This window comes from Prionailurus bengalensis, chromosome E4 (assembly GCF_016509475.1).
Source record: "Prionailurus bengalensis isolate Pbe53 chromosome E4, Fcat_Pben_1.1_paternal_pri, whole genome shotgun sequence".
NCBI lineage: Eukaryota > Metazoa > Chordata > Mammalia > Carnivora > Felidae > Prionailurus > Prionailurus bengalensis.
Window position 1 is genome coordinate 65,863,276 of NC_057360.1, and position 26,043 is coordinate 65,889,318.

At 46.0% G+C, this 26,043-nt stretch overlaps 2 protein-coding genes across 2 annotated transcripts; both read right to left on the bottom strand.

The window, feature by feature from the left end:
• Nucleotides 1–2,992: 2,992 nt before the first annotated feature.
• On the bottom strand, nt 2,993–5,988 carry LOC122476400 (T-cell surface glycoprotein CD1a-like). The gene is made up of 5 exons (XM_043569022.1): nt 5,769–5,988; nt 4,932–5,198; nt 3,971–4,249; nt 3,494–3,772; nt 2,993–3,161 (listed from the first exon to the last, which is right to left on the bottom strand). The coding sequence occupies exons 1-5, from the start codon at nt 5,827–5,829 to the stop codon at nt 3,067–3,069; spliced, it is 981 nt and encodes a 326-aa protein (XP_043424957.1). The 5' UTR covers nt 5,830–5,988; the 3' UTR covers nt 2,993–3,066.
• A 4,925-nt stretch (nt 5,989–10,913) lies between these two features.
• Nucleotides 10,914–14,523, bottom strand: LOC122476398 (T-cell surface glycoprotein CD1a-like). The gene is made up of 6 exons (XM_043569020.1): nt 14,218–14,523; nt 13,392–13,658; nt 12,434–12,712; nt 11,957–12,235; nt 11,534–11,624; nt 10,914–11,396 (listed from the first exon to the last, which is right to left on the bottom strand). Exons 1-6 carry the CDS (start codon nt 14,276–14,278, stop codon nt 11,318–11,320), a joined length of 1,056 nt encoding a protein of 351 aa, XP_043424955.1. The 5' UTR covers nt 14,279–14,523; the 3' UTR covers nt 10,914–11,317.
• Between the last annotated feature and the right edge of the window lie 11,520 nt (nt 14,524–26,043).

The following is a 26,043-nucleotide window of genomic DNA, read 5'->3' on the forward strand; positions in this document are numbered from 1 at the left end:
GCCACAACCCTTCTCCAGCCAATCAGCTAAGGCCACAACCATTATCTCACCAACTGCCCCTAGACCCCTAAAAAACCTTTGTGCTTTTGAAAATCACTGGCTGTCTCCAGCATCTCACCACTGCGTCGGTGCAGGTAGGGGATTGAGCTCGAGCTAGCTCGAATAAAGGCTCTTTGCTTATGCATCGGACTCGACTCTCTGGTGGTCTTTGGGGATCGTGAATTCTGGGCATAATGGAAGGAAGGAAGGAAGGAAGGAAGGAAGGAAGGAAGGAAGAGAGGAAGGGAGGAAGTAAAGAAGGGAAAAAGGGAGAGAGGAAGGGAGGGAGGAAGGGAGGGAGGAGGGTAGGAAGGAAAAAATGAACATATTGTGTGTAAAGGAAATCCATGGAAAATTCCTGCACATTGAGGATTTAATTGCCATTGTCACAACATTTCCTGCTTCATGGAGGCTGGTGCAGCTTGTCTGTCATCTGTAGGAAAACCATGGAGTGAATTTTTACCAGTCACTTACTCAGCAGCAGAACCAGCAATGGATTCCTGACCAGTGGTTTGTTAGAAACCCATGAGAACACCCAGGATGGGGCCTCATCCAGATGTCAGGATTACCAAGCAAGACAGGGTAAGAGTGTGACAGATGTGGACACATGAAGAAAAAGGCAAGCAGGCAAGAAAAGGAATATTTTCAAGAACTCAGGGAGAGGAAGAGAGAAGTGAGGAAAAACATTGCAAGAAAAAGAGACATTAGCTCAACCTCCCCATGGACCACATCCACATCCATCAGAGAGGAGTGTCCAGTCACAAAAGACAGAAATCCACCCTGTAGAGCTGAAGATATACTGGGAATATATCAGCTGATGGAACTGAGGAGCCCAGGGTTGTTGGGGCTCCAGTCCCTTCTGTGGGTCTGTGTGTCTGCCGTCAGTCTCCTGATGTTTTGGTTTCATTGTGGCTGCTCTTTCTGGCTTCAATGAAGTATGATCACAAATGAAAATTGGGGGGGGGGGCCTGGGAGGCTCAGTTTGTTAAGTGCCTGATCTCAGCTCAGGTCATGAACTCACCATCCATGAGTTTGAGCCTTGTGTCCGACTCTGTACTGACACCTCAGAGCCTGTAGTCTATCTCGGATTCTATCTCCCTCTCTCTCTGGTCCTCCCCACTCAAACTCTGTCTCTCTCTCTCTCTCTCTGTCTCTCTCTGTCTCTCTCTCTCTCGCTCTCAAAAATAAATGAAAAATATTAAAAAACGTTTTAAATGAAAATTGTACCTTTGTACAGCATGCGGCTTCCTGACCAGCCAGGGAGGAAACCTGGGAGGCACGATGGGCCACGTGGACCCCCGCCGGCACTAACAGGAGCAGCAGAGACTATGATGTAACATGAACAAAGGTCCTCCTGATGAACGTCTCCCAACAACTTCTCAGAGACGACGGCCTGAAGAACTTCGGGAGCCCAGGGCACACGGGGCCTGTCGGGAGCTGGATACGAATGCCTCCGTGCTTAGCTGCAGAGCCTCCAGTGTGCCATGCAGCATTTGTCAGGAAAATGAAGAATTGGTCAAGAAAGCTTGCATTCAAGCAAACCATGAAAATCGATATTTTATGTAGCATTCCTCCCACATTTGAATACTTTTCATTGGTGAGCAATAAACTCTGTTCTCTCTAAAGAGCATAAAATGAAGTGCACGCTTGATGTGTGGTGTGTGTGTCCGTGGTGACACGAGGCCCACAAGCACAGTAGGCAACACAGCCACCAGCTCCCATCTGGATGCTCTCCTTTCTCTTTCTTTTCTTCTCATTCTTGCCATGAGAACGCTTCGGATCCACTCTCTTGGAAAAGGTCACGTGGGCAACTTCTCCCCCTTCTTGCATGAAGGTGTCATCCTCAGCCTTGCTTCCCTGATGCTGAAAAATGGGTTGTAGTTGTTTCAGGCTTCATACCCCAACCTTATTATCCAGGACAAGAGACACCATCTCTTTCCCTGCCATTGGCCACAAGAGTCATAATGCCTGTGACCTGAGCCACCTGGAGCAGGTGTCTAGCCCTGAACCATCACTCTGACCAAGGACAAGTAGCTTCTGTCTTGGCCTGAACTTGATGTAACCTGCCCATCCGTCATCCTGTCACATTGTCAAGGATACTTTCTCCTGAGAGACTCAAGGTGATCGGAGCCCAGGGCTACACCTGGGGGTGGAGTCAACCAACCAAACACCGCATGGTGGCCATGCGAGGGTGACAAGGTGGACTGACCCTAGAGAACCAGTAACAAGGCTAATTTAGGAGAGAAGTTTGGGGAAGTCCCATAATTTGCTCTCCCTTTCCCAATAATTTTCACCTTTGCCACCTCTCCCATCCTCAACGTTATTTTCTGTGAATGTCCTCATGTGCAAATGTCTCAACTACTACAAACAAGTCACGAGGTAAAAGAAAAAGAAAAACCTATGATATTGACAAAACTGCAACACAGATTTTATTGAGGACATATTCCATCCAGGGGAGATTCCTTGCCAAGGTTACAAATATTAAAAAGACATGGACCTCATCTCTAAAGTCCTAAGAATTAGAAGGGAAAGGACCCTAACTGTTGGTAACAAGGGCTGGGAGTCAGGAATAGATTTGCAAGTGCAGGAAAACGTGGGGCTAATTCCCGCCAAGCAAAAACTTCTTTGACTTGTGAAGAAGGGACGCCTCACTGCAAGAAGTGACGCTTGATGCCAGTGGCTCATGGAGGTTTGTGGGACAACAAATTCTGCTAAATTACACTTAACTCGTCTTGACAACTGATCACAGAGCAGAAAGAAAGACAAAAGCTGCACACAGAGATTTGCAAGTCCACCATCTGAGCTGGGTTTAGGGACGTCCTGGTCCGGGGCTGCTGGGATCTCTCTCCAAAGGGAGGCCAGTGCACTGAGGTCTGCAGTGTGATTTCCTGGGAGGAACAGATTGGAAATGCTCTGCAGCAGGTGGAGGTGAGGACTCCAGGGGAAAGGGCATGGTGAGGAGGAGGGCTGAGGACAGACAGAAAGGTGGGGACACAGTTGGGAAAGAGCAGAAACACGGTTCCAGACTTACCAGTGCTTCCAGAGCCAGAACGCAAGGCCTGCCAGAAGCACCAGGGGCACGACCACCGCCAGGAAGACCAAGCCCATGGGGTGGTGCTGCTCTGTGGTTTGGGTGCACAGAGGGTGTCAATTCCCATCCACCCCGGGTTGACCTGCACCTTCCTGGTCCCTTTTGCTCCCGTCACCCTCTGCCTCACCAACCACCCTTCCTCTTTCTCTTTTCCCATCCCTGTTCAGTGATGGACTTCACCCAACCCTTTACTTCTGCCCACATCCATAGGACCCTCACCCTCAGCTCTCCATTTCATGGGTTCTTACATTTCTGTCCTTTATGGTCTGGAGTCCCTAGAATCCCAAATGTTTCATCTCACCCTCCTGCTCTGCTTCAGGACCACCCACCCCTTTTCCCAGCTGGACCCCTACCCTTTCTCACCCCAGTAGAGGACCATGTCCTGGCCTCCTAGACTGCTGTGTCTCACTCTGCAAGACAGGCCAGCTGCCTCTCTGGCTTCCACGTCCAAGGACGTCTGAAGATACCATGTCCCATCAGCATGGGGCAAGATGTCACCTCGCCGGGTTCCCTGGTGCTCCTCTTCACCCCGCATCCACGTCACCCATACTGACTTTGGGTAGAAGCCAGAGACGTGGCACACGAGGAGCAGACGACCAGGACTGGGACTGGGGCCAGTGGACAGCCAGGCTTCTGGCCTCACTGCAGAGACAGGACAGCAATTCTCAGACTGAGAAGGTAGATTTTCACATCGCTTTAGATACACACATCTTTCCACCTCTAGAAACCTATCACCATCATCACCTCTCTCCCTTGCCCCCTTCTCCCCTGAATTTGAGGAAATGGTGCAAATTTCTGAATGCAGAGTGAGAATTCTTGGAAAGAGGAAGCAGGACTGACCTTGTCGCTGAAGATCTTCCTTTCCTGCATCAAGAAGACCCAAGAGGAAACGGGGGCAGACCTCATTAATACATGCTTGTAGCTGTAAGTTGTCCACATGTTCCTGATTGAATAGTTTGGAGACCTGCTGAGCCCTCCTTCCTCCCTTTGGAGATGGCCACCATGACATGTTCTGGAAGCTCACGAGATCTGATCCTTCATATGCAATCTGCATGAAGCCTACTGATGGCTCCCCAACATGTAGCCCACAGCCTACTGCCACCTGTACCTGAAAGGGATCTGGGAAGAGAGACTGTGTGTTACAAGAAAGGGAGAGAGAAATAAATGAAATGACATGAGTAGAAACAACGATGGGTGAGTCAGAGGGAGAAGTTGAGCATATTGGAGGGAATGGAACAAAGTTTGGTTTGAGTGGAAGTTCAGACAGATGGGAAGTGGTGGTCACTGGAGACAGAGGTAGAGGTAAATTACTGGAGATGGAACAAATGTTTTAGGGGAAACAGGAAGGATGTGGGCAGAGAACAGGGAATAGCTCCGTGGGAGAGCTGGGATAAAATCATCTAGGGTGAAGGGAGAGCACTGGGTATAGGGAACACATAGACAAAGTTTGCTGACAGGATTGAATGGGGAGAAAAGCACATTTCAAGGATCTGTCACACAGTGAAGGAGAGGGATGTTCCTGGCTAGAGGCCAGGGAATGGGGTAATCACAGGAGAAACTAGTGGAGAAACGCGAGCACAGCCTGAGGTCAATGAGACGAGGGGAAGTAGCAGAGAACATGCAGCTTTTCAAGATCAGGTCCTAGTTTCTGCCCCCTGAACACACGGTTTGATTCCATTTTATGATGGGAATACATGAGGTTCAGAAGCCAGTGGAGGCTCTTTCCTGGAGGAAAAAGAAACTCAAGAGACACACACACCGGCCCCCTCCATCCCACCTGCCCTGAGGGAACTGAACTCACATTCAAGCTGCCATTCACTGACATGGTCCTGAAAGATCAGAGGAAGTCTGATGGAGAACGTATAAAATGACTTTTCTTCTTCCAGTAGCTCCTCATTGCTGAAGTTGCTCCTGGACCAGGGCCGCAGAAAACTGAAAGCACCCGTCTTGCTGTCCCAGCCATGAGTCTGCAGTTCATCCAGCCAAGATGAGCCCTGATTCTGCGTCCAGGAATGGTTGTAAAAGGATGTTGTCAAGATGGTTCGAAAAGAGACAGGCTTCTGGAAATCTGTGCCACAGGAACAGATAGACTGAGGAAGAGAATGCCATTGGGAAGAACAGAGAATGCAGAATTGAGGCGCCAGGGAGGCCACCAAAATCTGGAGGACAGGGAGCCATAGTTCTCTCTGGAGACATGTGCTGCCCAGGAGTCCCGAGCTTCATACCCTTCATTTAGAAGGGCAGAGGGACCTGGCGTCAGAGACGCTCAGGAAGGAACCAGGCTGACATCCCTTACTCCCCAGGTGTGTGGTGGGGAACCTACACCACAAGTGCACACACAGGTATGTGTACAAGCCCACTGACACACCCCACACTCAGATTTATACATGTATGCACACACATAGATAAATATGCAAACATACATACATACATACATGCGGACACAGAGACTCACATACAGGGACCTATATGCACACACTTACACACACATGCAGACACACAAGCACACACATGCACACATGTGTACACACTTGCACAGGATGCACAGACTTGCACACGTGTGCACATATGACACACATGCGCACACGCACGCACACACACACACACACACACGCGCGCTCCCACCTGGAGTCCTCACCGTCGTCAGTGTCACCACCTGGGACAAGAACCGTGAGCAACACCAGTTGCAACAACAGCATCTTATGTGCAGATGTTCTTTCTTTCTCTCAGAAAGTGGGTCTTTGGCGTCTGTTCTCACAAACCTCCCCACACGCAGCCCCTCTCTTCTGACTTCCTTCTCAACACACACGCCTGCCTTGAGTCTCCTCGACAATGCAGATGGGCTCCGCCCTCAACCCTGGACACCTACTCAGACTCTCACTTCCCCTCCGGGTCTGACCCTGCTCTCCGCTTCCAGCTTCTCCCTGTCACCAGCCTCCATTGTGCTCCCTGTGGCCCTAATTCAAGTGCTGGGGAGCATGTCTTGCATGGCATGGAAAAGGGACCCTACCTCTCGTGCCTTTTCTCCTCATCCAGACAGTAACCCATGAAGACACACAGTTCCCCAGCACCCAGCCCTGGAGTCTGCTGTCACCCTGTCCCTCGTGCCCTTGGAACACCCCCATGGACTTCCTTCCCTTTCTCACCCCCACCCCAGCCCATCCACATCTGACGTGTTACTGCTTGTGTTAAAAAACAAAACCAACCAGGGTAATGTGAAGATCGAATTGGTGGTATTGAGTGAGTCATTACTCAGGCAGCATTTCATCTGGAAGAAAGAGGGAAGCTCCCAGAGGTTGTACAAATGGGAGGTTTTTGTCAGAAGGAATTTAGCAAAAGAAGAGAGAGGAATGGTTGAGGGAATGTCGCCGTCCCTTAATTGTGAAGATGAACTATACTTTTTGGTTGCTGACTTTTAACGTGCAGACTCTAGACTAAAACAAATCTGCTGGAAACAATATTTACTCAAGTGGTGACCCTTGCTGGTGTTTGCCCTCTCACAATCTGGACTCAGTGTTTCTACCCGGATCTCAACATCCAACGGGGCCTGGCAAGTGGTAGGTGCCCAACGATTATCTCTGAATGATTGAATAATTCACTTCAGGCATCAAATCATTCTTAAGATTATGGACTTCTTCGACATAAAGATCTTTGAAGAATCAAAAAGTAGTGACTGTAATCTGACCTGATGAAATGAGAATCTTGCACATTTTCTTTTGGATGTAAACATATGCTAATAACCATGAAGTTCACACAGAGGGTCCTACGGCAAATGTACAATAAGAAATCATGGGAATTTATAGTATGCGGAGTTCATAGAGTGTTCTGGAATCATGTATCCAGATTCCCTTCCTAATGTTCCTGCTAGAATGTTCCATGCTTGTCTTATCATGAGTTGGCCATGCTGGACACGCTCACCTTCTACCTCCTTGGTGTTCTTAAGTGTTTAAAGGCTCTTAAGTATTTGTTTGTGCTTTATATCCTCCAGACAATGTGTTTGGGCTATTGGTCTTGTTATTTTTGGTTGACCGGTAAGCAGAAATAACCTCAGGCTAATGAGAGACAGATAATATTGTTTGGAATGTTCAGATTGGAATACAGAAAGAAGAGCTCACTCCCACACTTAAGATTTTGAAAGGCTGGATAATCAAAATGGCTCCTCCTGAGTTCATCAGAGCAGAAGGATCAGAGCAACTTGTTAACATAAATACCAGAGAAATACAGACTCATCAGAAAAATAGGGCATGCAAACCCTTGCTTACCTGGGACAGATGCCAGAGGTTCTGTAAGCCGGAAGGAATAATTCAGCTACACTTGCTAACAATTGACTGAAAGCAAGCAGAGTCCTGGGAGGTCCTGAGAGTCACAGACTCAGGAAATTCACTATACTTCCAGGATTTTTCCCACCAACCTCCCAGGGGTTCCAGATGGAATGGAGACCAGGATACGGACCAGAGAGCTGCTTTCTGGTGGTACAAGCCTGAGGTCTGACAGCAGCTCCCTCTTGAAAAAGGATGGAAGGCTACTATTCTCCACACAAAACGAGCCTTCACTGGGTGTGGGAAGGGCAGGGAGCCCCACTACCTCAGGGCACAGTGAGCCACTCTGCAGCTGGGGGAGGGGCAGTGGGGGAAGGGACAGGAACACACCTTGTCCCAGACTAAGAGGCTCCATCTTCTGAGGCAAAGGGGGAACTCTCAGAAGGCCCAGTCCCCAAACTGAAACACAAAGCACCTGGCTGAGGATGGGACTGGACCAGAGCAGAGGTAGCGTCCCCCTCTCTGTCCCAAGCAGACCGGCCAGCAGGGAACCAAGGGCAGCTCCTGCTGGTGGGGAAACAAGACGATGAAGATACATGCCCTTGAGCCACATCCTATTTGAAAAAGAAAATCTCAGACCCAAAAGAATGTCATAAACCGAGTTCCCACCCTGGGACTTCATACCCAGTTGAACAAATTTCACAACCCTGGAAATGTAGTCTTACCCAGGCAGGCAGGAAAGTTTTCTTTCCATAGAGCAATGGGTGTGTCTCCTGGGTCCTCTCCAGCCCCCGATGATAAGACACGCACACTGTTCTTCCCCCAAGAAAGCAGGTCTGACTCCTGGAAGGCTTGTCATTTGCTACTAATTCCCTGGCCCCACCCTCCCTGTATAAAAGCCTTCATTTGTACAACCTCTCTGAGTGCCCACCTCTGTGCCAGATGGGGTGATGTGCGATTCATGGATCATTTAATAAAGCAATTACTGGTCAAAATATAAGGTGAAATTTTCTTATTTTAACAGTTCTGAAGTTTGCCTCTGGATAATTAAATATAGACATCAAAAGATAAATAAGCTAAAAGCTTGGAGGACAATATTATTTTATACCTTAAATATATGGGCACAAGCTGCTTCTCATATGTTTTGAAACCAGTCTCAGAGAATATGTTTACCATACAAATGGGAAAAGCCAAGGAAGGAAGGAAGGAAGGAAGGAAGGAAGGAAGGAAGAAGGAACAGAGGGAGGGAGGAAGGCAAGGAGGGTGGGAGGGATGAAGGAAGGAAAGGAGGGAGGGAGGAAGAGACAGAAGGAGGAACGAGGCAGGAAGGAAGGGAGGGAGGAAGGAAGGGAGGATCAGAGGGAGGGAGAAAAGGAAAGAGGGAGGAAGGGAGGAAGAAGGGAAGGAAGGAAAAAATGAACATATTGTGTGTAAAGGAAATCCATGGAAAATTCCTGCATTGAGGATTTAACTGCCATTGTCACAACATTTCCTGCTTCATGGAGGCTGGTGCAGCTTGTCTGTCATCTGTAGGAAAAACCATGGAGTGAATTTTTACCAGTCACTTACTCAGCAGCAGAACCAGCAATGGATTCCTGACCAGTGGTTTGTTAGAAACCCATGAGAACACCCAGGATGGGGCTTCATCCAGATGGCAGGATTACCAAGCAAGACAGGGTAAGAGTGTGACAGATGTGGACACATGAAGAAAAAGGCAAGCAGGCAAGAAAAGGAATATTTACAAGAACTCAGGGAGAGGAAGAGAGAAGTGAGGAAAAACATTGCAAGAAAAAGAGACATTAGCCTAACATCCCCATGGACCACATCCACATCCATCAGAGAGGAGTGTCCAGTCACAAAAGAGAAACCCACCTAGTGCAGCTGAAGACATACTGGGAATATATCAGCTGACGAAACTGAGAAGCCCAGAGTCGTTGGGGCTCCAGTCCCTTCTGTGGGTCTGTGTGTCTGCCGTCAGTCTCCTGATGTTTTGGTTTCATTGTGGCTGCTCTTTCTGGCTTCAATGAAGTATGATCACAAATGAAAATGGGGAGGGGGGGCCTGGGAGGTTCAGTTTGTTGAGTGCCTGATCTCAGCTCAGGTCATGATCTCACCGTCCATGAGTTTGAGCCTTGTGTCCGACTCTGTACTGACACCTCAGAGCCTGTAGTCTATCTCGGATTCTATCTCCCTCTCTCTCTGGTCCTCCCCACTCAAACTCTGTCTCTCTGTCTCTCTCTCTCTCTCTCTCTCTCTCTCTCTCTGTCTCTCTCTGTCTCTCTCTCTCTCGCTCTCAAAAATAAATGAAAAATATTAAAAAACGTTTTAACTGAAAATTGTACCTTTGTACAGCATGCGGCTACCTGACCAGCCAGGGAGGAAAGCTGGGAGGCACGATGGGCCACGTGGACCCCCCGCTGGCACTAACAGGAGCAGCAGAGACTACCATGTAACATGAACAGAGGTCCTCCTGATGAACGTCTCCCAACAACTTCTCAGAGACGACGGCCTGAAGAACTTCGGGAGCCCAGTGCACGCGGGGCGTGTCGGGAGCTGGATACGAATGCCTCCGTGCTTAGCTGCAGAGCCTCCGGTGTGCCATGCAGCATTTGTCAGGAAAATGAAGAATTGGTCAAGAAAGCTTGCATTCAAGCAAACCATGAAAATCGATATTTTATGTAGCATTCCTCCCACATTTGAATACTTTTCATTGTTGAGCAATAAACTCTGTTCTCTCTAAAGAGCATAAAATGAAGTGCACGCTTGATGTGTGGTGTGTGTGTCCGTGGTGACACGAGGCCCACAAGCACAGTAGGCAACAGAGCCACCAGCTCCCATCTGGATGCTCTCCTTTCTCTTTCTTTTCTTCTCATTCTTGCCATGAGAACGCTTCGGATCCACTCTCTTGGAAAAGGTCACGTGGGCAACTTCTCCCCCTTCTTGCATGAAGGTGTCATCCTCAGCCTTGCTTCCCTGATGCTGAAAAATGGGTTGTAGTTGTTTCAGGCTTCATACCCCAACCTTATTATCCAGGACAAGAGACACCATCTCTTTCCCTGCCATTGGCCACAAGAGTCATAATGCCTGTGACCTGAGCCACCTGGAGCAGGTGTCTAGCCCTGAACCATCACTCTGACCAAGGACAAGTAGCTTCTGTCTTGGCCTGAACTTGATGTAACCTGCCCATCCGTCATCCTGTCACATTGTCAAGGATACTTTCTCCTGAGAGACTCAAGGTGATCGGAGCCCAGGGCTACACCTGGGGGTGGAGTCAACCAACCAAACACCGCATGGTGGCCATGCGAGGGTGACAAGGTGGACTGGACCCTAGAGAACCAGTCAACAAGTCTAATTTAGGAGAGAAGTTTGGGGAAGTCCCATAATTTGCTCTCCCTTTCCCAATAATTTTCACCTTTGCCACCTCTCCCATCCTCAACGTTATTTTCCGTGAATGTCCACATGTGCAAATGTCTCAACTACTACAAACATGTCACGAGGTAAAAGAAAAAGAAAAACCTATGATATTGACAAAACTGCAACACAGATTTTATTGAGGACATATTCCATCCAGGGGAGATTCCTTGCCAAGGTTACAAATATTAAAAAGACATGGACCTCATCTCTAAAGTCCTAAGAATTAGAAGGGAAAGGACCCTAACTGTTGGTAACAAGGGCTGGGAGTCAGGAATAGATTTGCAAGTGCAGGAAAACGTGGAGCTAATTCCCGCCAAGCAAAAACTTCTTTGACTTGTGAAGAAAGGACGGCTCACTGCAGGAAGTGATGCCTGATGCCAGTGGCTCATGGAGGTTTGTGGGACAACAAATTCTGCTAAATTACACTTAACTCGTCTTGACAACTGATCACTGAGCAGAAAGAAAAGACAAAAGCTGCACACAGAGACTTGCAAGTCCATCATCTGAGCTGGGTTTAGGGACGTCCTGGTCCTGGGCTGCTGGGACCTCTCTCCAAAGGGAGGCCAGTGCACTGAGGTCTGCAGTGTGATTTCCTGGGAGGAACAGATTGGAAATGCTCTGCAGCAGGTGGAGGTGAGGACTGCAGGGGGATGGTGAGGAGGAGGGCTGAGGACAGACAGAAAGGTGGGGACACAGTTGGCAAAGAGCAGAAACACGGCTCCAGACTTACCAGCGCTTCCAGATCCAGAACACAAGACCTGTCAGAAGCACCATGGGCACGACCACCGCCAGGAAGACCAAGCCCATGGGGCGGTGCTGCTCTGTGGGTTCGGTGCACAGAGGGTGTCAATTCCCATCCACCCCGGGTTGACCTGCACCTTCCTGGTCCCTTTTGCTTCCGTCACCCTCTGTCTCACCAACCACCCTTCCTCTTTCTCTTTTCCCATCCCTGTTCAGTGATGGACTTCACCCAACCCTTTACTTCCACCCACATCCATAGGACCCTCACCCCAGCTCTCCATTACTTGGGTTCTTACATTTTTTTTCCTTTATGGTCTGGAGTCCCTAGAATCCCAAATGTTTCATCTCACCCTCCTGCTCTGCTTCAGGACCACCCACCCCTTTTCCCAGCTGGACCCCTACCCTTTCTCACCCCAGTAGAGGACCATGTCTTGGCCTCCTAGACTGCTGTGTCTCACTCGGCAAGACAGGCCAGCTGCCTCTCTGGCTTCCACGTCCAAGGACGTCTGAAGATACCATGTCCCATCAGCATGGGGCAAGACCTCGCCTCGCCGGGTTCCCTGGTGCTCCTCCTCACCCCGCATCCACGTCACCCATACTGACTTTGGGTAGAAGCCAGAGACGTGGCACACGAGGAGCAGACGACCAGGACTGGGACTGGGGCCAGTGGACAGCCAGGCTTCTGGCCTCACTGCAGAGACAGGACAGCAATTCTCAGACTGAGAAGGTAGATTTTCACATCGCTTTAGATACACACATCTTTCCACCTCTAGAAACCTATCACCATCATCACCTCTCTCCCTTGCCCCCTTCTCCCCTGAATTTGAGGAAATGGTGCAAATTTCTGAATGCAGAGTGAGAATTCTTGGAAAGAGGAAGCAGGACTGACCTTGTCGCTGAAGATCTTCCTTTCCTGCCTCAAGAAGACCCAAGAGAAAACGGGGGCAGACCTCATTAATACTTGCTTGTATTCGTAAGTTGACCACATGGTACTGATTGAATAGTTTGGAGACCTGCTGAGCCCTCCTTCCTCCCTTTGGAGATGGCCACCATGACGTGTTCTGGAAGCTCACGAGATCTGATCCTTCATATGCAATCTGCATGAAGCCTACTGATGGCTCCCCAACATGTAGCCCACAGCCTTTTGCCACCTGTACCTGAAAGGGATCTGAAAAGGGTGGCTCTGGGTTACAAGAAGGGGGAGGGAAAGAGATGAAATGAAGGGAGTAGAAGCCAACGATGGGTGAATCAGAGGGAGAAGTTGAGCATATTGGAGGGAATGGAACAAAGTTTGGTTTGAGTGGAAGTTCAGACAGATGGGAATGGTGGTCACTGGAGACAGAGGTAGAGGTAAATTACTGGAGATGGAACAAATGTTTTAGGGGAAACAGGAAGGATGTGGGCAGAGAACAGGGAATAGCTCCGTGGGAGAGCTGGGATAAAATCATCTAGAGTGAAGGGAGAGCACTGGGTATAGGGAACACATAGACAAAGTTTGCTGACAGGATTGAATGGGGAGAAAAGCACATTTCAAGGATCTGTCACACAGTGAAGGAGAGGGATGTGCCTGGCTAGAGGCCAGGGAATGGGGTAATCACAGGAGAAACTAGTGGAGAAACGCGAGCACAGCCTGAGGTCAATGAGACGAGGGGAAGTAGCAGAGAACATGCAGCTTTTCAAGATCAGGTCCTAGTTTCTGCCCCCTGAACACACGGTTTGATTCCATTTTATGATGGGAATACATGAGGTTCAGAAGCCAGTGGGGGCTCTTTCCTGGAGGAAAAAGAAACTCAAGAGACACACACCGGCCCCCTCCATCCCACCTGCCCTGAGGGAACTGAACTCACATTCAAGCTGCCATTCACTGACATGGTCCTGAAAGATCAGAGGAAATCTGATGGAGAATGTATAAAATGACTTTTCTTTTTCCATTAGCTCCTCATTGCTGAAGTTGCTCCTGGACCAGGGCCGCAGAAAACTGAAAGCACCCGTCTTGCTGTCCCAGCCATGGGTCTGCAGTTCATCCAGCCAAGATGAGCACAGATTTTGTGTCCAGGAACGGTTGTAAAAGGATGTTGTCAAGATGGTTCGAAAAGAGACTGGCTTCTGGAAATCTGTGCCACAGGAACAGATAGACTGAGGAAGAGAATGGCATTGGGAAGGACGGAGAATGCAGAATTGAGGTGCCAGGGAGGCCACCAAAATCTGGAGGACAGGGAGCCATAGTTCTCTCTGGAGACATGTGCTGCCCAGGAGTCCCAAGCTTCATATCCTTCATTTAGAAGGGCAGAGGGACCTGGGGTCAGAGACGCTCAGGAAGGAACCAGGCTGACATCCCTGACTCCCCAGGTGTGTGGCGGGGAACCTACACCACAGGTGCACACACAGGTATGTGCACAAACCCACTGACACTCCCACACACTCAGATTTATACATGTATGCACACACATAAATATGCAAACATACATACATACATACATACATGCGGACACAGAGACTCACATACAGGGACCTATATGCACACACTTACACACACATACAGACACACAAGGACACACATGCACACATGTGTACACACTTGCACAGGACGCACAGACTTGCACACGTGTGCACATATGACACACATGCACACACACACACACACACACACACGCTCCCACCAGGAGTCCTCACCATCGTCAGTGTCACCACCTGGGACAAGAACCATGAGCAACACCAGTCGCAACAACAGCATCTTATGTGCAGATGTTCTTTCTTTCTCTCAGAAAGTGGGTCTTTGGCGTCTGTTCTCACAAACCTCCCCACACGCAGCCCCTCTCTTCTGACTTCCTTCTCAACACACATGCCTGCCTTGAGTCTCCCCGACAATGCAGATGGGCTCCGCCCTCAACCCTGGACACCTACTCAGACTCTCACTTCCCCTCCGGGTCTGACCCTCCTCTCCGCTTCCAGCTTCTCCCTGTCACCAGCCTCCATGCTGCTCCCTGAGGCCCTAATTCAAGTGCTGGGGAGCATGTCTTGCATGGCATGGAAAAGGGACCCTACCTCTCGTGCCTTTTCTCCTCATCCAGACAGTAACCCATGAAGACACATGGCTCCCCAGCACCCAGCCCTGGAGTCTGCTGTCACCCTGTCCCTCGTGCCCTTGGGTCACTCCCTATGGTCTTCCTTCCTTGTGTCACCCCCACCCCAGCCCATTCACATCTCTGACTTCTCACTGCCTGTGTTCAAATACAAAATCAAGCAGATTGATTTGAAGGTCACCTTCCCTTAATTGGGAAGATAGGGGTCTAATCATGCAGATGACCTCCCCTCCTTGTGGGATGGAGAGGGAGAGGGTCCATGTGACAGAGGACCTTATTGGCACTGACCAGAGGATTCCTCACTGACAGGGGAAGACTTACATTTCTGGGCAAGGTTGGAACTGCACTTAGGTTAGCTGTTCAACAACGTTTGGGGAGTTGGCCTGGCCCAAGCCGCCATTTTGTGCCCATGGTTTCCTTTTTAACTCTTGCTCTATTTGCGTTTCCAGATTCCCCCATGATTGCCTGTGTAACAATGTCAGCACCCACCAATACGCCATTATTCTGAGGGAGGAACCAGTTGCCACCACAGAGACTGTAGGACATTGAAACATCTGAAGAATTCCATGTCTGTGTGACTTGCATTAATATACTCACGCGCCAGGGGCGCCTGGGGGGCTCAGTCAGTTAAGCGTCCGACTTTGGCTCAGGTCATGATCTCGAGGTCTGTGAGTTCGAGCCCTGTGTCCAGGTCTGTGCTGACAGCTCGGAGCCTGGCACCTGCTTCAGATTCTGTGTCTCCCTCTCTCTCTGCCCCTCCCCTGCTCACCCTCTCTCTCTCTCTCTCTCTCTCTCAAAATAATAAATATTTTTTTTAATTTTAAATAAAAAAATTAAAAAATGTATTCACTCACCTGTCACTTAGCACCAGCCTGGATCCAAGAACCTTGCTACACTCATGAAAATACAGTGTTCACAATGCAATCATTTTATTCCAGGAGCTTTTAGTCTACTCTGGAGGAAAAAACACATAAACCGAGAACTCTACATTTTGGTGTGCTGAGTTGGTGTTTTCTTTCCCTTTGGTTGGTTTTTCAAAATTCCATTGAACGTACAGTGTTATATTAGTTCCAGGTGTGCAATATAGCAATTGAAAAATTCTATGCATTACTTAGTGCTCATCAATATAAGGATAATCCTACTCCTCTTCACCCATTTCCCCTGTCCCCCACCCACCTCCCTTCTGGTAACCAGCAGTGTGTTCTCTATTGTTAAAAGTCTGAGGGGAGCCTGGGTGGCTCAGTTGGTTAAAAGTCTTCGACTTGGGCTCAGGTCATGATCTTGGCAGTTCATGAGTTCGAGCCCTGTGTCAGGCTCTGTGCTGACAGCTCGGAGCCCGGAGCCTGCTTCAGATTCTGTGTCTTCCTCTCTCTCTGCCCCTCCCCTGCTTGCACTTTGTCTCTCTCAAAAATAAAATAAACATTAAAAAAGTCTGTCTTTTCATTAGTCCCTTTTTTCTTGTTTCATTTGTTTTGTTTCTTAAATTCCACCAATGTGTGAAATCATAGGATATTTGTCTTTCTCTGCCTTATTTCATTTACCATAATATTCTCTAGCTCCATCCATGTTGTGGCAAATGGTGAGATTTCTGTCCTTTTTGTGGCTTAGTAATACTTCCTTGTGTAATATATATTTCCTTGTACATATATATATACACCACATCTTCTTTTATTCATCTATCCATGGCCCCTTGTGCTGCTTCCGTATCTTGGCTAGTATAAATAATGCTGCAGTAAACTTCAGGCTGGATGCATCTGTTCATTATAGTGTTTTCACATTTTTGAGTAAATTTTCAGTAGTAGAATTGCTGGATCATATGCTAATTCTGTTTTTAGCTTTGGAAGAACCTCTATACTGTTTCCATAGTGGTCCCATCAATTTGCACTCCCACCAAGAGTGTACCAGGGTTCCTTTTTCTCCACAATCTCACCAACACTTGTTATTTCTTATGGTTTTTTTTTTTTTAATTTTAGCCATTCCAACAGATGTGAGGTGATATCTCCTTACGGTTTTGATTTGTATTTCCCTGATGATGAGTGATAGTGACCAACTCTTCATGTGTCTGTTGGCTATCTGGATGTCTTCTTTGGAGAAATATCTGTTCATATCTTCTGCCCATTTTTTAAAAAAAATTTTTAACGTTTATTTATTTTTGAGACAGAGAGAGACAGAGCATGAACGGGGGAAGGGCAGAGAGAGAGGGAGACACAGAATCGGAAGCAGGCTCCAGGCTCTGAGCCATCAGCCCAGAGCCTGACGCGGTGCTCAAACTCACAGACCGTGAGATCGTGACCTGAGCTGAAGTCGGACGCTTAACCGACTGAGCCACCCAGGCACCCCTCTTCTGCCCATTTTTTAATTGGATTATTTGCTTTTTGGGGTGTTGAGTTGTACAAGTTCTTTATGTATTTTGGATACTAACCCTAGATCACACATATCACTAGCAAATATCTACTCACATTCAATAGATTTTCTTTTAGTTTTGTGAATAGATTTTTTACCTGTGCAGGTTTTTTTTTATATTGGTGTAACCCCAATAGTTTGTTTTTCTTTTGTTTCCTCAGGAGACATATGTAGAAAAATATTGCTGTGTTTCTCTGCCTGGCTTATTTCACTTACCATAATACCGTCCAGTTCCATTCATGTTGCTGCAAATGGCCAGAGTTCATTCTTTCTCATTGCCAAGTATTGCCCCATTGTATATATAAACCACATCTTCTTTATCCATTCATCAGTTGATGACCATTTAGGCTCTTTCCATAATTTGGTTATTGTTGAAAGCACTGCTATAAACATGGAAGTACATGTGCGCCTATGCATCAGCACTTCTGTATCCCTTGGATAAATCCCTAGTAGTGCTATTGCTGGGTCACAGGGTAATCCTAGGTTTTAATTTTTTGAGTAACCTCCACACTGTTTTCCAGAGCAGCTGCACCAGTTTGCATTCCCACCAACTTTGCAAGAGGGTTCCCATTTCTCCACATCCTGGCCAGCATCTGTAGTTTCCCGAGTTGTTTATTTTAGCCACTCTGTGTGAGGTGGTATCTCAATGTGGTTTTGGTTTGTATTTCCCTGATGATAAGTGATGTTGAGCATTTCTTCATGTGTTTGTTGGCCATCTGGATGTATTCTTTGGAAAAGTGTCTATTCATGCTTTCTGCCTATTTTTTCACTGGATTATTTGTTTTATGGGTGTTGAGTTTGGTAAGTTCTTGATAGATTTTGGATACTAACCCTTTATCAGATATGTCATTTGCAAATATCTTTTCCCATTCTGTTAGTTGTCTATTGGTTTTGTTGATTGTTTTCTTTGCAGTGCAGAAACTTTTTATCTTGATGAGGTCCCAATAGTTCATTTTTGCTTTTAATTCCCTTGCCTTTGGAGATATGTCGAGCAAGAGATTGCTGCAGCTGAGGTCAAAGAGGTTGTTGCCAGCTTTCTCCTCTAGGGTTCTGATTCTTTCCTGTCTCACATTTAGGTCTTTCATCCATTTTGAGTTTAGTTTTGTGTATGGTGTAAAAAAGTTGTCCAGTTTCATTCTTATGCATGTTGCTGTCCAGTTCTCCCAGCACCATTTGATAAAGAGACTGTCTTTTTTTCCATTGGATACTCTTCCTGCTTTGTCAAAGACTAGTTGGCCATACATGTGTCTGTCCAATTCTTGGTTCTCTATTCTATTCCATTGGTCTATGTGTCTGTTTTTGTGTCAGTACCATACTGTCTTGATGCTTACAGCTTTGTAGTAGAGGCTAAAGTCTGGGACTGTGATGCCTCCCACTTTGGTTTTCTTTTTCAATATTACTTGGGCTATTCAGGGTCTTTTTGTGGTTCCATGCAAATTTTAGGATTCTTTGTTCTAGCTTTGAGAAGGATGCCAGTGCAATTTTGATTGGTATTGCATTGAATGTGTAGATTGCTCTGGGTAGTATTGACATTTTAACAATATTAATTCTTCCAATCCATGAGCATGGAATGTTTTTCCATTTCTTTGTGTCTTCTTCAATTCTCTTCATAAGTTTTCTATAGTTTTCAGCATACGTATCTTTTACATCTTTGGTTAGGTTTATTCCTAGGTATTTTATGGTTTTTGGTGCAATTATGAATGGGATCAGTTTCTTTATTTCTCTTTCTGTTGCTTCATTATTGGTGTATAAAAATGCCACCAATTTCTGTTGCCCCCTTAATGTCCTGCTCTCACAATATAGTCACATCCCTTTTTAGGCTAATCTGTGTCTTTCTCATCATAACCTTCTTTTGGTTTCCTCCCTCTGGGACCATGCAACATAAGGATGGTTTTCCTGGAAAGAAATCTGTTCATGGTTTTCCTGGATTATTTCCTTTTTAGAATCCCTGGCCTCAATATTTTTACTCCTAATTATTGGTCTCCTACTATTTAACCTTTTTGTTCAACTTGTCTCTTCTAGAATCCAACATTTCCACATTCGAATGATGGTTCAACAGGGATTATACCCCTACCATCAGAATATTCAAATCACCTATCAGTATGTTAATATAATACCATGCTCTGGTATATAATTGCACAGAACCCTTTGTTCAACAGGAGGAAACACACAAAAAAATGAGACCTCTCCCAAAATGTCAAAGATTTGTCGTTGTGGATGTGTCAGGGGGAATGTAGAGGCCACTCTGGGTCAGCACCTGGTGTGTGGAAACCTGAGTAAGATAGAAAGGCCCACAGTGACCCCCTGGCTGAATGCCAACTGGCCCACTAGGAGACCCACCTCAAAATATCCATAAGCCCATCTGACCAATGGGTTACTCATGCCTGAACACAGGTACCAAAAACGTAAAATTCCTTGCATTCCCATGCCTGCTTATCTTCCCCCTTAACTACAGCCCCCAACACCACCGCCTTCTTGCCGACCATCTCTCCTGTCCTGCTCCCTGCCCTCTTGCAGTGTATTCGAGAAACTTCTATGTCCTTTGTTCTACCTTAAGTGAATTCTTTCACCACCGGCAATGCTGCCTCCTCCTGATCAGTTCACCCCCTGTTTTGCAAGCTCTTGCTTACTTAGGATAGATGCCAAGGGCTCTATAAACCAGAAAGAATAATCCAACTACAATTTTTAACTAATGACTGAAGACTACTTGAATCCTGAGAGGTCCTGAGAGTCACAGACTTGGGAAATTTCCTGTATCTCTAGGTTTTTTCCCATTGACCTGGCCAGGGGGTCCTGACAGACTGGAGTTCAGGGTACACACCAGGGAACTGCTTCCTGGTGGTACAAGCCTGACTCCTGAGAGCAGCTCCCTCCTGAGAAGAGGAAGAGGGCCACCATTCCCCACACAGAAAGGAGCCTTAACTGGGTGTGGGGAGGGCAGAGAGCCCCACTGCCTCAGGGCACAGTGAGACACAGAGTGCAACTGGGGGAAGAGGGAGTGCCAGTGGGGGAAGAGACAAGAACACACTTTGTCCCAGACTAAGAGTCTTCATCTGCTGAGCCAAAGGGGGGAACACTCAGAAGGCCCCTAGTCCACAAACTGAAACACAAAGCACCTGGCTGAGGATGGGACTGGACCAGAGCAGAGGTAGCACCCCCTTCTCTGTCCTAAGCAGGCCAGCCAGCAGGGAACCAAGAGCAGCTCCTGCTCGTGGGGGGACAAGAGGATGAAGATGCAACCCCTTGAGCCACATCCTATTTGAAACAGAAAATCTCAGACCCAAAAGGTTGTCATAAACCAAGTTCCCTCCCGGGGGCTTCATACCCCATCTAACTAATTTCAGTGGCCCCAGAAATGTAGCCTAAAGGAGTCAGGCAGGATATTTTTCTTTCCATCAGCACCAGTGAATCTGTCAACTAATGCAGCTAAAACCCACTAAAAAAGATGAGGTCATGTGCATGATGAGACCCCTTGCTCTTTCCCCAAGAAAGCATGCCTGACTCCTGGAACAACCCTTCTCATTTGCTACTAATTCTCCGCCCCCACCCTGCCTCTAAGAACCTTCGTTTGTACAACTCCTCTGACTGCCGACCTGCGTGCCAAATCGGGTGACGCCCAATTCATGGATCAATTAATAAAGCCAATTAGATACTCAAATATACATGGTTGAATTTTTTTTTACTCATAGTTCTGAAGTTTGCCCCGGGTGATTAAATAATACAAATTAAAAAAAAAAAAAAAAAGAACTGGGCGGGGAGGAGCCAAGATGGAGGAACAACATGGAAGTTTTTTGTGTGTCTCGCGTCCACAAAATGCAGCCAGACCAACACCCAACCATCCTACACACCTAGAAAACTGATTGGAGGATGAACACAACGAGCCGCACAACCTGAACCACAGAATTCAGCAGACACGTGGCGCGGAGAGGTGAACTTGGGGAGAGAGAGGCTGGCGGTGGGCAGGGAGCCGCTTTTGCAGGCAGAGAGAGGATGGAGACTGGGGAGGTGAGGAGAATACGGGAAAAGCACCCCTCCCCAAAAGCAGCTGGAGAGAAAGTGGAAAATTGGAAACGGCCGCAGGGACTAAACCGAAAAGGGAGAAAGGAGAAAGGAGAGGGTTTCAATTCCACTAAGACTGTAAACAAGGGGAATGCAAAGGCTGCAACTCCGCAGCTCCCTACTTGGCGGTGCTCTGGTGGGAAGGGCAAATCCCCAGGAGCAGAGTGGGGGCCGGGAGGTTCTCAGGCCACAAGGGGAGAAGCGGTTCCACTGCTGGAAGGACACTTGGTGGAGACTGTTGAAGCCACCTGGTCCCGGCAGACCCCAGAAAACGGCCACAGTCACTGGTGCTGGAACAAGGTCATGGAGGGTGAAGCCCGGTGCCAGATGTGTGTTGTGATTTTCCGTCATCCCTGAAACGCTGCTGCTACACTGTCTCACGAACTTTTTCTGGGGCAGGCTGGCACCTCGGTGCAGTCTCGGGGCACCAGCAGCAGCAGCAGGGTCCTGCAAGCAGTCCTGGGTGCAGCCGACATTTGGCCATTGCTCATTTGACCATTGCTCGGGGAGACTCTCCCTCAGAGGGGCAGAACGGGTCAGAGCCGAGGTCCTTCAGAAGTAAGGGGCCGGGGAAAACAGCCGCATCTGAGACAAAACTCGGGAGAGAGGTACTGCCTGGGGCCTGGTCACGCAGAGTGAAAAAGCGGGGAGTGGAGGAGAGCTGAAGACAGGACAGGTGCACGATTGTTGATCTGGGAGAACAGAGCGGGTAGCTGGGTACCGCCATTTTAACCACTCCCAGGCAGGTGCATCCGCACCTACGAGCTCCACAACAATCCAGCCCAGCAGACTGGCAGCGCCATCTAGTGGAGACTGGAGCCATTACACCGAGCCCCGCCCAACCGGGCCAACTTTGTTCTTCAAGAACACAAGTCTCACCGCTAGCTTAGTTTATGGACGATAAAGTGCTTCATAGTCTGACTTCTATGGGAAAACGAAGTAATTTCAGTCCTATTTCAATCTGTTAGCAGATCCAGCTATACAATTTTTTTTCTCTTTTACCCATCTTTTTCTTGACTACAGAAAGAGAAAACATTTTTATTTTCAATTTTTATTAAAAATATTTTTCTTTATTTTTTCACTATATTTTTTACTTTTGTCTAATATTTTCAAATTCTTTTTACTTCCATCATTCTATTTTATTCTACTTCACTGTTCACCTTTTCAAATTTTCAAACGATTTCCTTGTTTTCTTTTTTCTTTTTTTTGTTTTTCATTTCTTTTCTTTTTCTTGAATGCAGAAAGTGAAAAACCTCATTTTTACTTTCAAGTTCTATTAAAACTATTTTTCCTTAATTTTTTTTACTATATTTTTTGCTTTTATGTTAAAGTTTTCAAATTCTATTTTATTTCCCTCATTTTATTTTAGTCTACTACAGTGTATTCACTTTTTCAAATTTTCAAATGATTTCCTTTTTTCCCATTTTTTCTCTTTTTTGTTTCTTTTCTTTTTGGTGAATACAGAAAGAGAAAATTTCATTTTTATTTTTAAGTTTTATTAAAAATATTTTTAATTTTTTTTCTACTATAATCTTTACTTCTCTGTAAATTTTTTCAAGTTCTATTTTACTCCCATCATCTCATTTTGGTCTACTTCAATGTATTCATTTTTTCAAATTCTCAAACAATTTCCTTCCCCCCCAAACATTTTTTTTCTCTAATCTGTCAAACCACTGCCAACACCCAGACCAAAACACACCTAGGATCTAGCATCATTTATTAGATTTTGTGTGTATGTGTGTGTGTGTGTGTGTGTTTAATTTTTTAATTTTAATATTTTTTAATGTTAATTTTTCTACCTCATTAATTCCTTTTCTCCCTCCAAAATAACAAAATGAAGGAATTCTGCCCAAAGGAAAGAGCACAAAGAAACGACATCCAGGGATTTAACCAAACAGATATAAGCAAGATGTCTGAACCAGAATTTAGAATCATGATATTAAGAATACTAGCTGCAGTCAAAAATAGATTAGAATCCCTTTCTGCAGAGATAAAAAGGGTAAAAAAAAATAGCCAAAATGAAATTTAAAATGTAACTGAGCTGCAATCATGGATGGATGCAGCGGTGGCAAGGATGGATGAGGCAGAACAGAGAATCAGCGATATAGAGGAAAAACTTATAGAGAATAATGAAGCAGAAAAAAAGAGGGATATTAAGGCAAAAGAACATGATTTAGGAATTAGAGAAATCAGTGACTCATTAAAAAAGAACAACATCAGAATCATAGGGGTCCCAGAAGAGTAAGAGAGATAGATAGGGGGAGAAGGATTATGTGAGCAAATCATAGCGGAAAACTTTCCTAACCTGGGGAAAGACACAAACATCAAAATCCAGGAAACACAGAGGACCCCCATTAGATTCAACAAAACACGACCATCAACAAGGCATATCATAGTCAAATTCACAAAATATTCAGGCAAGGAGAGAATCATGAAAGTAGCAAGGGAAAAAAAGTCCCTAACCTACAAGGGAAGACAGATCAGCTTTGCACCAGACCTATCCATAGAAACTTAGCAGGCCAGAAAGGCGTGGTGGGATATATTCAGTGTGCTAAATCAGAAAAATATGCAGCCAAGAATTCTTTATCCAGCAAGGCTGTCACTCAAAATAGAAGGAGAGATGAAAAGTTTCCCATACAAACAAAAACTAAAGGAGTTTGTGACCACTAAACCAGCCCTGCAAGAAATTTTAAGGGGACTATTTGAAGGGAGAAAAGATATATGTACATATATAGAAATATATATTTATATTTATATCCAAAGCAAGAAAGATTAGGAAGGACCAGAGAACACCACCAGAAACTCCAACTCTACAGGCATCATAATGGCAATAAATTCATATCTTTCAGTACTCACTGTAAACATCAATGGACTCAATGCTCCAATCAAAAGACATAGTGTAACAGAATGGATAAGTAAACAAGATCCATCTATATGCTGTTTATAAGAGACCCACTTCAGGGCGCCTGGATGGCACAGTCGGTTAAGCGTCCGACTTCAGCCAGGTCAAGATCTCGCGGTCCGTGAGTTCGAGCCCCGCGTCGGGCTCTGGGCTGATGGCTCGGAGCCTGGAGCCTGTTTCCGATTCTGTGTCTCCCTCTCTCTCTGCCCCTCCCCCGTTTATGCTCTGTCTCTCTCTGTCCCCCCCAAAAAAAAAAGTTGAAAAAAAAAGAGACCCACTTCAGACCTAAAGATGCCTTCAGACTGAAAATAAGGGGATGGAGAGCCAGCTATCATGTTAATGGTCAACAAAAGAAAGCCAGAGTAGCCATACTTATATCAGACGATATAGGCTTTAAAATAAAGGCTGTATCAAGAGATGCAGAAGGGAATTATATCATAATTAAGGGGTCTATCCACCAAGAAGACCTAACAATTGTAAACATTTATGCGCCAATGTGTTAGCACCCAAATATATAAATCAATTAATCACAAACACAAAGAAACTCATTGATAGTATTACCATAATACCAGGAGACTGCAACACCCCACTCACAGCAATGGACAGATCATCTAATCAAAATATCCACAAGGAAACAATGGCTTTGAATGACACACTGGACCAGATGGACTTAACAGATATATTCAGAACATTTCATCCTAAAGTAGCAGAATATACATTCTTCCCCAGTGCACATGGAACGTTCTCCAGAATAGACCACATACTGGGGCACAAATCAGCCCTCAGCAAGTAAAAAAAAAACATCGAGATCATACCGTGCGTATTTTCAGACCACAACACTGTGAAACTGGAAATCAATCACAAGAAAAAATTTGGAAAGGTAACACATACTTGGAGACTGAAGAACATCCTACTAAAGAATTAATGGGCTAACCAAGCAGTTAAAGAGGAAATTTAAAAGTATATGGAAGTGAATGAAAATGATAATACCACAACCCCAAATCTCTGAGACGCAGCCAAGGGGGTCACAGGAGGAAAGTATATAGCAATCCAGGCCTTCCTAAAGAAGGAAGAAAGATCTCAGATATACAACCTAACCTTACGCCTTAAGGAGCTGGAAAAAAGAACAGCAAATAAAACTCCAAACCAGCAGAAGACAGGAAATAATAAAGATTAGAGCAGAAAGTAATGCTATCAAAACCAAAACAAAACACAAAACAAAACCAAACCAAACAGTAGACTAGATCAATGAATCCAGAAGCTGGTTCTTTGAAAGAATTAACAAAATTGATAAACCACTAGCCACTTTGATCAAAAAGAAAAAGGAAAGGACCCAAATAAATGAAATCAAGAATGAAAGAGGAGAGATCACAACCAACACAGCAGGAATTAAAACAATAATAAGAGAATATTACGAGCAATTATATGCCAATAAAATGGGCAATCTGGAAGAAAGGGGCCAATTCCTAGAAACATATACACTACCAAAATGGAAACAGGAAGAAATAGAAAATTTGAACAGACCCATAACCAGTAAGGAAATCGAATTAGTAATCCAAAATCTGCCAAAAAACAAGAGTCCAGGGCCAGATGGCTTTCCAGGGGAATTCTACCAAACAATTAAGGGAGAGTTAACACCTATTCTCTTGAAGCTGTTCCAAAAAATAGAAATGGAAGGAAAACCTCCAAACCCTTTCTACAAAACCAGCATTACCGTGATTCCAAAACCAGACAGAGACCCCACTAAAAAGGGGAACCATAGACCAATTACCCTGATGAACATGGATGCAAAAATCCTCAACAAGGTATTAGCCAAGCAGATCCAACAATACATTAAAAAAATTATTCACCACGACCAAGTGGGATTTATACCTGGGATGCAGGACTGGTTCAACATCCACAAAACAATTAACATGATTCATCACATCAATAAAAGAAAGGACAAGAACCATATGATCCTCTCAATAGATTCAAAGAAAGCATTTGACAAGACACAGCATCTTCTCTTGTTAAAATCCCTCAAGAAAGTAGGGATAGAAGGAACATACCTCG